We start from the raw sequence: 12,047 nt of genomic DNA, 5'->3' as shown, positions 1-12,047 counted from the left end.
AGATGGGTCAATCCTCTATAAATTATGAACGAATCTTCAAAATTGTTAGATCAGAGGTGACCTATATAGTGAGTTCCAAATGTCATCGGACTCCCATCTCCCATCATCCATGACCATGGGAGTTGGGAATCCAGCAATATATGGAGGGTACCATGTTGGCTACCCTTGCATTAGATGGTCTTTAAAAAGCAGATTTGAAAATTTTAGTGCTTCTGACTGCTGGCTTTTGATCAGTCAAGTTCTATTGTACGGCTGACGAATCAAAACATAAGCAATATGTTTACATGTGCAGGACACAAGGAACTAATAGGAAAGTTCACTACCTAGTCATCTTCTGAGGGTGTGTGTAGGAAGGCAGCATTGGTGACTGAATGTTGCATCCCAGACATGGTATAAACATCACGCTGTTACTCTTACCTGCACCAGCACATTTTTTGCAAAATATGTGTCCACAGCTGGTGACGTAATAGTCAGATGCGTCCTGGATAAAGCACTGATTGCAATGAAACCAGTCCATGTTGCAAGAAGGACAGGTGAGGCAGAGGTCCTCCCTCAGCTTCTGTTAAGAAAGGTGTATCAGGAGGATATGTCAAATTTTACCAGTACATGGCACATTGATTTGAATGGAATAGTTAAACTTAATCCCTTCCCTTTGAATAGCAGGTTCAGAAAATCACAGGATTTAAAACTGTAGCAGTCAAGAATAAAATATTATGAGATGCAGTTCTGCTGCACTATTAGCCAAGAGTCCAGTACTTTGTGGCCACCACCATAAGACAGAAACGTGAATCTGAGGTTGTTGTTGTTTAAAACAGCAACACTATCGTCCTGCTTTGAAATGACAGTTCACATCTGTGTTGTCATATTGATGTTTCTGTCCACAGTGGTGCTGCAGCAGAGGCAACCAGATCTATAATTTTAATGGTGTACTTTGTTTGCATTGGTGTAAATCATGATTAAGCAGCAGCTTTTTCTGGCCTCAGCACCAGATTTAGGGTGGTTTGGGCAGTTGCCCCGTACAGGGTACTGAGCCAGGGGGTGCAAAATCGAGAAGATCCGTAATTGAGAAGATCCATTTTGGGGCACCAAATTTTGGGCTCAGTCAGGGCACCATATTACCAAAGTCCACCCCGGTGGCCTGCAAAATTAATGAGCAGATCGATGGGTCTCTGTGCCTCATAACCATGGGTTTTGTTTTTGTTTTTTTGTACCACAGCACACTGGTGTATCAGTCTCTACAGCCACAGCAGGTGCTTCAGCCTTTCAACAGTGTTTTACTTCACCCCAAAAGGCATGCTCCTCCACTGTCTCCTATGACAGATGGATGCCAACAAACACTGGGTCTATGACTTTTGCAACGTACCCGTGGACCTGAATGCAAGGTTAGGATTTGACAGTGGATTTGAGGTACCTTAATGTGCAACAGTGTGTGGATCCAGATTCATTTTTTGCACCACACTGATGTGCCTATGTGCTGAAACCATTATTCTTTACTGTTCAATCTGAAGAGTGTGATTTGATGGTAGATTTTGGAGGGCAAAATCCAAAGTATACATTTTTTCACACACTTACAACCTGGTGTTTGATCCATTGTTTTTTACTATGTGAGTCCATGGATATACAGATGTGAGTGGGAATTTGGTGACAGGATCTGTATAGTGGATTCATGTTTCTGTGCCATGGAAGCACCTTAGGTGCATTTAGGTCTGTGCTTTTATGGTGCAGTCCCTGAAAAAGGATGTTGAAAATGGTTTGAGGGTGTTTTTATACGGCCTGCACACAAAAATCAAATGACTTTAGAAAGATCCACCTGTTTATACACACAATAGATTAGTATTAGTCTTTTAAGGCACCGCGAGTGTGTGTTGTGTCTCCTAAAATGGACTAAAAGGGACAATTGTCTGAAAGCAGGGACAATTTATGGTATCAAGGACAGGTACTAGAAAATAGGGACTGTCCCTGCCATCAGCTGGAGGCAAAGTCCTATTGAGAACAACAAAGAAAGAACATGACTTAAAGGAAGTGCTGAAGGAATCCGTATTTCGAAAGCACCTTTCCCAAGAGGGTCAGGGACCAGGGTCCCCCACCCCACACCCACTAATAAAAAGGATTTTCATCAGAACACTCCTTCAATACCTCTTTTCTTTCTACCCCCACTCTTCTAACCCGCCTGTTTTTCATGCAGCGATTGCCGTCTGAAAAGTCAGTTACTGTATAAAATTCTCAAATTTATAATTTAAAGCAGGGTCGCTTCACAAGCCGATAGCCAAGGCAAGTTCCCAACACCCCCCCTCCCCCGGCCCCTGCCTGTTTCCCGCCCTTTTCCCGAGACTACTTGGCCGCCTCGGCGCTGAGCGAAAAACGACCGTTAAAAAAGGCGGGAAACGGTTTGCGCGGAGGGAGGGAGTCCGGCGCGAGGACTGAAGGGGATTAAGGAGAAGGGGGGGGGAGGGGCGCAGATGGAGGGCGACGTTGTGGCTCTGGAGAGAGAAGCAGGCGTATAAAAATGGCAGGGGTGGGTGGGTGAGGAAGGGGTTTTTAGGATTGGAAGGGGGATACTTTGTGAAAACTAAGAAAAAGGAATGGAGGCAGAGGAGAGAGGTTGGGGAATCTGAAAGCGGCCTCTGAGAGTTGGCGGGGACGGGCACGGAGTTTCTGCAATAAAAGTCGGTGGGATTCAACTTAAGTATTACTCAAGAGTTGACCCGCTGAAAACCATGAACAACTTGTGGCCATTAATTTCCATGGGTGCCCCCCCACCCCAGTCTGAGTTTGGTTCATGGTCCAGCGAGGGTTTGGATGGGGCAGGGAAACGTTTCTGGTCCCCATTTTTCTTGCCCTTAAAGGCATAATTTCTGCGCCAGCTCAGTGGGTGATTTTGGGATGCCTCCTCTTGGTGAGAAAAAGCAAGGAGGTTTTTTGCAGGGGTTGTGGATCCTCCTCGTTGGCTCCTTGGATCTGTCCTTGGGTAGCTTTAGGGGAAATGGTAGACACTTGTCAGTAAGCAGCACAGGAAGATCCAGCAGGTCCAAGCATTTCCAACCTGCTTTTTCTTAGCCTCAGGAAGCTGCGCTGCTGGAATCTCCTCCTGCTGCTTAGTGAGAGAAACCTGCCAAAATACTCTCCAGGAAGTGAGGAGCAATAAGGGGATAAAATGACTTTTGAGGGCCGTGGATGCAGGAGGAGCCTAGGATGGGGAGGAGAAGCTAAATATGGAGGGTGTGGGATCCTAATCTGTAGAGTTGTGGTCCTTTTAAATTGATACCAGAAGGAGGCAGAACCAGCAAGGCCAGGGTGGATTCTATTTCATAAAATTAATACACCACTTGATTGTTTAAAAAAACCGGAACAACAACCCTCAAAGCAGTTTGCAAAAAGGTAATCCGGTAAAATGAAGACAAATTCACAACCCTACTTTAAAACATACATGTAAATTAAAATAGTAAAACAGATTAAAATTACTTCAACTTTCTAAGCATCTGGGTAGGTGTGTCTAAAAGGGAATGTTTTTAGCAGGCGCTGAAAAAGATAACAGGGAAGACGCCTGCTTGATGTCAATTGGCGGGGAGTTCCAAAGTGTCACTTGAGTTTTTACAAATGCGGAATGGGGATTATGTGGCACCTGTGGCAGTGCCAATTATGCCAATTGAAGCGGCCAAGTAGATGCATGTAGGGTATGATCTCAGAGATAAACTGGTCCCAAGTTATTCAGGACTTTATATGATAATATGAATATGCCTTGAGCTTTGCTTGGTAGCAAATTGGCAGCCAATGCAGATTTCTGAGCGCAGGTGCTATATGCTGACAAGGCCTTGCCCCGTCAGCAATCGTGCTGCAGCATTCTGCACTGACTGCAGCTTCCGAATCAAGCGCAAGGGAAGCCCCACATACAGCACATTGCAGTAATCCAGTCTTGAAGTAACCAGGGTGTGAACTACTGTGGCAAGGCCTCTCGGCTCAGGAATAGCTGTAGCTCTCGAACCAGCCGCCATGGGCGTAGCCAGGGTTTATTTTAGGGGAGCAGGCATTATGTTGGGGGGCGGGGAACCTGAGTTATCTGCAACACAATTGGTCAGTTAGTATTTGTATTTGTTTACGCCCGTGCCTGCCACAGTTGCTAAAATGCACTTATACACTACTCACTGAGTATCCAGTGAAAGAGCTGGATCCAGAAGCACCCTCAAACTATAGGCAGCAATTGAATCCTAGTTCAATTTTGAGATTGGGGATGTGGAGGGAAGGAATTAGTCATGAGATGTTTACTGCAGTTTTGCTTCATGTCAGTTCCACTTTGATCTTGTTATTCCCTTTTTTTCTTTCGTTCACGAGACTGCCTGAACCCACAACTCTAATGGATTGTTGTGCAGTTACTGCTGCTGCTGAGTCGCCACGCACTACCCCTGCCTCCCCACACCCTGCTTTTTCTCATTCTCTGCTGTTATCTTCTCTCCTTCCCAGCCCTGACCTTTGCTCTAGCCTGTTCCTGCTGAGATGACGATAAAAAAGAGTCAAGGGTGCTCCCCAAAGGCTGGACTTCACCCCCACATTGCAGGAGAACGTGCGAGATCAGCAGAGATAGCAGAGGGAAAAATGTGCCAAGCAAGGGGAAGTGGGGACATTGAACAGAAGGTGCGGGGGAAGAAGGAAGAGGAATAGTACACAGGAAAAGTGGGGGCACACAAAATCCTGTCATTCTGGTCCTCCCCCCCCCCCCCCCGTTGTCAAGTCTCTTTTCTGATTTTCCAGGTCTGGAAGATGAGGGGCTTCCAAAAACAGGTCCATCATGTAGCAAAATCGGCACTCGTGCCACTTTTTAAAAGGGGATTACTGTACAGTACAGTATATTGGCGGTGCGCACACACACACACCCCAAGCTGATTAGGGAGAAAGATTAAGGTTGTTAGTGTAATAGACGCTGTTGAGCAATAAACAGATAAACTGAAGCATCACCACAGTGAATGGTAGCGGCCCGGGCAGCAGAGACGGAGAAACCCGTTTCCGGAAACCGCTATTATTTTCAAAGAACAATTTTGTCAGTGTGTGCCCTTACTGAAAGGCTTTGAGTGAGTGTCAGCATAGGGTACTTTACAAGACTGGGGTGGGGTGGGGTGGGGGATGAACCTAAACTCATGTTCTTTCAAACTGAAACGTAACAAAAGGGAGCCACAGTTGCAGGGGTGGTGGAGGAAAAGAAGAGATTGGTAAAGTGCTGGATTGGATACGCGTTTTGTGAGGAAATCCAGCAGCATGTAAACTTGGCTTTGCGTGCTTACAGTATCGGTGGTAACCAGAAAAGTATTGGGGTTAACGAAAGGAAAGCTTTATTTTTAAATTTTACATCCTGCCCTTCCTCCAATGACTGCAGGGTGGGTCATAGTAATAAAACACGCAAATAATATAATGCACAATAAAACAATGCAGCAAAGTTAAGTTTGATCTGTGACCTAAAAGCTTCTGTGGAGAAAAAGATAATTGGAAGGGGGTGTAGAAAGAGGAATACCAGTACAATAGAGTGAATACCAGTTCAATAGATTGAACATATTCATGTATGCCTATTTATGTATGCACAAGAGCAGACCATAGCCTGGCGTCCTATGGTTCATGGGGTCACGAAGAGTCGGACACGACTAAACAAACAAAAACAAGCAAATTTATGTATAGTGAGAATTCTTTAAAATTGTGCAATTAAAGAGTTGGTCATTTCTTTCTGAAATGAAATGAACCCGTTAACCTGAGGAACTCTATGTCACGTGATCCTATGACAATATGGGATCATGTAACAGAGTTGTTGGGGCTAGATTCCAGTTGTGGTGGCACTGCTCAGGTAACGAGCTGGTGCCTCGCGGGTTAGGCTGCCGATTAATGTGTGTTCCACACCCCCTGCAACAGCGAACGGGGCATCTTTGATACTATTAGAAGACGAGACCGAACAAGGCATAACGAGAGTCAGTTGCATAGGAAGGCGGGCGAGATCCCAAAGCGACAACACGACCAGCTTCCGTGGATGAGTTTTAAGCGGAGAGGTAAGGCGAGAGGGAGGAGGAGTCTATCTCTGCCTCTCCTGGAGCGAATAATTATCTCCCCCCGCCTTGCCCCAGGACCGGCAGCGGCTGGTTCAGCAGAAGAGCAGGGGAAAGGAACTCAAGAGGGAGAAAAACAAATGCAGAGCGGAGAAGCGCAAGAGCTGGTCTGCGAGAAGGCATGAGAAGCCGAGAGACCTGGTGGAGAGAGAAGCTCAGCTGGGACAACAAAAACGGCGAATCGACCATCAAAGCGAGAGAAACGCTGTGATGAGAAACCACCCTGGCACTTAGAGCGATCCCTGTACAAACTGAGCCACAAGGAAGATCTAGGAAAATCTTTTTAGAGCAAGCGCCACTGATCAGAATAAAACTGTGGTAGTGAGTGTGTGGGAGCTGCACAAACAAGATCAAACCAGTCGGCTTCCCCTGCACTGTTGTGCGGTTCTCCTCCTTCCCTTCAGGGCAAACTACAAAAAAAAGAAACAGCAACAACGTGAGATTGGAATCCCACATCATCTGCACCTGTGATTTGGAGCGGGAAATACTGTATCGTACTGTACTTACTGCATGTGAGAGAGGATCAGTTTGATATCAGAACCAAAGGAAATCTAGCTGCCGACACCCAGATCAAGAGAGAAGAGACCTAACTCAGTTCTAACAAATCCAGCATTTCTGGTATTAGAAAGGAAGTTTCTAATCAGAGGAAGAAGATACAACTCATTTGCTTCTAGAAGAGAGACAACAGATCTGGCCATCACCTGAAGCACAGACTGGGACATCTTGACTCTAAAGATTTCAGACAGCGTCCCCCAAAGTGGACTGGCAGAGCAAGACTGGGAACAGGTATAATTTGGAGCTGGAAAGTTTGCAGAAGTCCATTTTCACAAGATTCAAGCCTGTAACTGGACCATCAGACACAGAGTGAATCCAGAGTCATTCCAGTTCTAGGAGAGCCATCCACAACCTCTAACCTATAGTTACTTGGTGCTGACTAGTTCAACACTATGGAGGATGGAGCACGTCATCGAGGTGGTTCCGAGAAGGGTTCTGATAGCCCTGATAAACCAGGAGGAGGTGGTGTTGCACTCAAGAAAGAGATTGGGCTGATGAGCGCATGTGGCATTATAGTGGGTAAGTGGAGACTCTGGTGGGATGTTATTTTCTCTGCTGAGCTGGACAATACTATCTTCTCATATTGGTCTAACATTGGGTGATATTCATCCTCTCCTATCACCCAGGAAGCAGAGATCCTGCTACTACCCTCTATCATGGCCATGGATCTTCTGTCTTTCCTGTAGCAGTGATTAGCACCATGCCCCAACTTGGCTAGGAAGTTTCTACCTCATATTCTGCAGTTACCAGAATGAGGGATGAAAACCTTCCTTCTCTTTATTTATTTATGCTCCTTTCTAATTTTAGCCACCATTTCTTTTTTTTTCTGTTTGTCTTCCTTTCCTCCTTTCTATAAATACCTTAGAGCTGTCAGTTCACATCACCAATCCGTTTAGAGCTAGTCTTCCCAGCACCACCAACTGAATTCCTCTTAACCCCAGCCTGTTTCATTCTCCATTGAGATAACCAGATTCCTGGTCAATTCCCAGCACATTTTGCTGTGGTACACCACCCTAAGCCCTTCTATGTTTTGGGACACACACAATCACTGATAAAACACTAAAAACATTAGCATCTCAGCAGTGGGTGTGGAATGCTTGTATGTACTGCTGTCATGGCCCAGAAGGAGATCGATCTCAGGAACAAGCAAGAATGGGAGACTACACAGCTGATTGCCCTGGATGGGGTTGCAAATTCATGGCGGGCAAGATTTCTCTGAACTGCCCCTTGCCAAAGTAAGTAATGAAGTCCTCCAGTTGTCCCTGCCTCATATGGAGATGCAACTTAGACTCTTGAGCTGCCGTGTGGTTTGGGGTTTTTTGTTGTGGAGATGGTTGCTTTTGGTTTTTTGTATCTTGTAATTTATGTGGAATTTTTTCAGTTTGGTTATGTATTTTTATGTTTGTTTTATTGTTTACGACTATTTTAGTTATGCATTTTTTAATGTAAGCTTCCGTGAGCATGGTTTGAACCACAGAAAGGCGGCATACAAATAAAATTATGTAGGGTTCCATGGCCTAGGGGACTTCTGATTTAAAGGCTGCCAGCAGAGCCATGAGGGAGCAGATTGTACCTTTACAGTTCCCCCAACAGTTAGTAACTGGAGTTTGTTTTCCACTCCAGTGCAGCTGGAACTTGGCTCTCGGAGCATGTTTGTTCCAACTCCATCAGTCTCATTCCAGATGGCTTTGTTTCAGCAGGTGCCAGGAGACCACTGAACAAACAGAGGAGGACGAGGATGAGGAAGCACTTTGAAAGAGAGAAAACCCTTGCTTCCCTACTTGTCTAAGCCTCACTCACACCCAAATTCTACCTACTTATTGAGCCCTCCTTCCACTGCATCTGCCCCCCATTCCACAGTGTACTGCACTGCTTTATGCTTTCTCTCCATTTCTGCACCCTAGGATGGCAAGTTGTCATCTATCAACACTTTTCAGTATTCCTTGCCCTGCTTCTTTGGTTCTGTCTTGATCAGGAGGATCATTAAAGCCCACCTTAGAGAGAGTTTCCACTTTCCCAAACCATGACACATAACCAGTTCCTCCTGTATTTCTTTCCACATATTCAAGCCACTCCAGCCTTTCCCGCATCCCTCTTTCTTCCCTTAGCCACCCCCTGCCCCATCTTCTCAAGTTTTGTGTATAATTCTCTGGCCCCTCTCACTTCCATTGGCCTGTAGCAATGCAGCCCAATCCTATCCTGCAGCTGGTACTTTTAGCCACACCTCCACCCAGCCCTTTGGCTTCAATTCACAGCTGCAGAGTTTTAATTTTCTTAATGAAAAATAGTGGAATGATTCTGTGTGATGGGAAAAGAGCCAGAATGTGTCCACAAGGATGGAAAGCTGGACAGTGCACACTCTGAGGTATTCAGCCAGCAATGTAGTGACAGGGACAAATGCATAAATAATAGGTAGGTGTATATAGGAGGAAAGAGCTGGTTCATCTGGACCAGGCATAGGCAAACTCGGCCCTCCAGATGTTTTGAGACTACAATTCCCATCATCCCTAGCTAACAGGACCAGTGGTCAGGAATGATGGGAACTGTAGTCTCAAAACATCTGGAAGGCTGAGTTTGCCTATGCCTGATCTGGACGAATATTTCAGTGAAATTTTATTTGATAATTTTAAAGCTCTTTTTCAAAAAGAGAAATGTGCCACACTGAGATCGCCAGTGATGCCTTTGGAACATCTCCCAGGTTACAGACGATCATCCCTTGCACACAATGTCCTCTATATATGCATTGAAGCCTCAGATCAGGCATCCCCAAACTGTGGCCCTCCAGATGTTTTGGACTACAATCCCCATCATCCCTGACCACTGGTCCTGTTAGCTAGGGATCATGGGAGTTGTAGGCCAAAACATCTGGAGGGCCACAGTTTGGGGATGCCTGCCTCAGATGGAATTATAGGGCCATAGGTTTGCTTTTAAAAGTGGTATCCTCCCTGTTTTGGCCATGGGGCCAGATGTTGAATCAAAGCAAGGCTACAAAAAATGGAAGGCTTGGAATCATAGATAGGCTAGGTCAGGCATCCCCAAACTGTGGCCCTCCAGATGTTTTGGCCTACAACTCCCATGATCCCTAGCTAACAGGACCAGTGGTCAGGGATGATGGAGATTGTAGTCCAAAACATCTGGAGGGCCACAGTTTGGGGATGCCTGGGCTAGGTGCTAAGCATACAGTCGTGGCCTCCCCAGACACAGGAGACATGATCTGCAAGTATTTGGCATATGTGTGCAATCAGGCCACCTGTAGCAAAAAAAATAGATCATTACTTCCCAGTCCTAAACCTATTTGCTAAGAATTAAGTGCTTGTTTCTATTATTCTTATGTTAAGTCAACATGAGTTGCCTTTAAATAGGACTGGAAGTCTTGAACTTCTGGAAGTTCAGGACTGGAAGTTCAGACTGAGACTTTCCTCTTCACCTTAAAAACTGGGTATATCATATCATATCATATATCATATCATATATCATCTTTGGTGTTATAGAAACAGAAAATAGGTTAAATAACAAAGTGGTATAAACAATTTCCATTCTGAAAAGTTTAAAACACAAACATGGATATTTCTATTTCTTCTTACCAGAGAATTTGATTAGTACAAGAGGTAGCGTGTTCTCCATTTGGTGATATATGAAGAAGCTGACATTTAAATGTCACCCTAAGTTAACCTTTCTTATTAGACACAGAAGGTAATTCCATTTCTCGGGCCAGTATCTTAGACTCTGCAAACTCATTTGAAACTCAAACTTCAATGTTTGTTGCACTCAAACAGCAGTAGCTAGCCTGTGGCCCTCTGAAAGTTGCTGCATTCCAGTTCCCAAAATCCCTGATCATTGGACATGCTGGCTAGAGCTGATGGGAGTTGGAGTCCAATGACATCTGGAGGGCCTCTGCACTAGAGAGAGTCTCCCCTCTCACCATTTCCCTCTATGATTTCTAATCTCTCTGTACCCCTTTGTTTCTTCTCCAGGTAACATCATTGGATCAGGGATCTTTGTGTCACCAAAGGGTGTGTTGGAGAATGCAGGCTCAGTTGGACTGGCACTAATTGTGTGGATTGTAACGGGTCTTATCACAGCCGTGGGGGCTCTCTGCTATGCAGAATTAGGAGTCACCATCCCCAAATCTGGAGGCGACTATTCCTATGTCAAGGACATCTTTGGGGGACTGGCTGGGTAAGTGAGGAAAGAAGAAATAAGGATGTAAGTGGGTGGGCTGGGGATGTGATGGTGAATTGGAGCAGGATTAAAAGTAGGAGGGGATGAGTTTTAAGAGGCAGATTGTCCAACTCTTTCACACTTGAATATTTCTCTCAAGGTTCCTGCGGTTATGGATTGCTGTCCTGGTGATCTACCCCACCAACCAGGCTGTTATTGCCCTCACTTTCTCAAACTACGTACTACAGCCACTCTTCCCTACCTGCCTTCCCCCAGAAGCGGGATTGCGACTGCTCGCTGGGGTCTGCCTTTGTAAGTACTGAGCCCACTACCATCCTTTAGCCATGAATATTGGGCTGATTCAGATTGACTGAACTGGCAGTTTATAAATTCCTTGCAGGGAGGTTAGATGACATTGTGCCAAGACAATAGTTATCACACAGCTTCCAGTGCATTTCCCCACCACTTTCCTTACTGCAACCACCCCCCAAAAAATCAATTATGATTTAGCAACCTGAACTTGCTGGTATGTGACTGAATCACACCCCCAAATAGTGACATTCTGGAAGCATTTTTTATCTACTCAAAGACCCTGGAGTTATGTTACAATTGATCTAGCCAACAGCAGATTCTCCCTCAAGAGTTTCAAACCATGTGTAGTTATTCCTCAGAGGCATGTATAGCTATGGCCAACTCACCATTTCTACACATTTAGTAATTATTCCAATATTATTCCGTGTGATGTTGAAGCTAGGCTGTTATGCTTGGACCAGAAAGATATAAGTTTGCATCTTTGCTTGGCCCACTAAATTTACTGGGTGACCTTGGGCCAGTCCCTCTCTCACACTTAGTCTACTTTGCAAGGTTGTTGTAAGATTAAAACAGGTTAACTCACATCTATGTAAGCCACCCTGAGCTCTTTGGAGTTGGAGTGGGTACAAATGTGTGGAATAATGTGCATTTGGCCTGCATACTGAAAGAACAAATTCTTTCACTCTTTTGGAAAGGTGTATCACTGTTTGACCTGTGTTCTAAGTACTGTGAGCTACGGTATAAGATATAAATAATGACAACAAACGTTCTTAAAATAGGGTACTTTTTGCAATTTAATATTGAGTGTCCTTTGGTATGCATCTTACATCCTACTAATCTGAAATAGAGCTCCTTACCCGCAGCTGTAGCAGAGGCTGTGTAAGCAGCATTGGAATTTCTCCTCCAAATAATTATGGGAAATATAGTTTGCTAAGGGGC

At 45.0% G+C, this 12,047-nt stretch overlaps 1 protein-coding gene across 1 annotated transcript in view; it reads left to right on the top strand.

Annotated features, from left to right (window-relative positions):
• The first annotated feature begins 5,800 nt into the window (after positions 1–5,800).
• Positions 5,801–12,047, top strand: part of SLC7A8 (solute carrier family 7 member 8) — a 33,962-nt gene continuing 27,715 nt past the window's right edge. The window contains exons 1-3 of the mRNA XM_035135429.2: positions 5,801–7,154; positions 10,610–10,814; positions 10,957–11,108. Coding sequence (XP_034991320.2) covers positions 7,028–7,154; positions 10,610–10,814; positions 10,957–11,108 — 484 coding nt within the window. The 5' untranslated portion in view covers positions 5,801–7,027. The remainder of the gene's footprint in view (positions 7,155–10,609; positions 10,815–10,956; positions 11,109–12,047) is intronic.

Source organism: Zootoca vivipara, chromosome 13, assembly GCF_963506605.1.
Source record: "Zootoca vivipara chromosome 13, rZooViv1.1, whole genome shotgun sequence".
Taxonomy (NCBI): Eukaryota; Metazoa; Chordata; class Lepidosauria; order Squamata; family Lacertidae; genus Zootoca; species Zootoca vivipara.
Note: the sequence above shows the minus strand (reverse complement) of the source record. Positions and strands in the feature narration are given on the sequence as shown.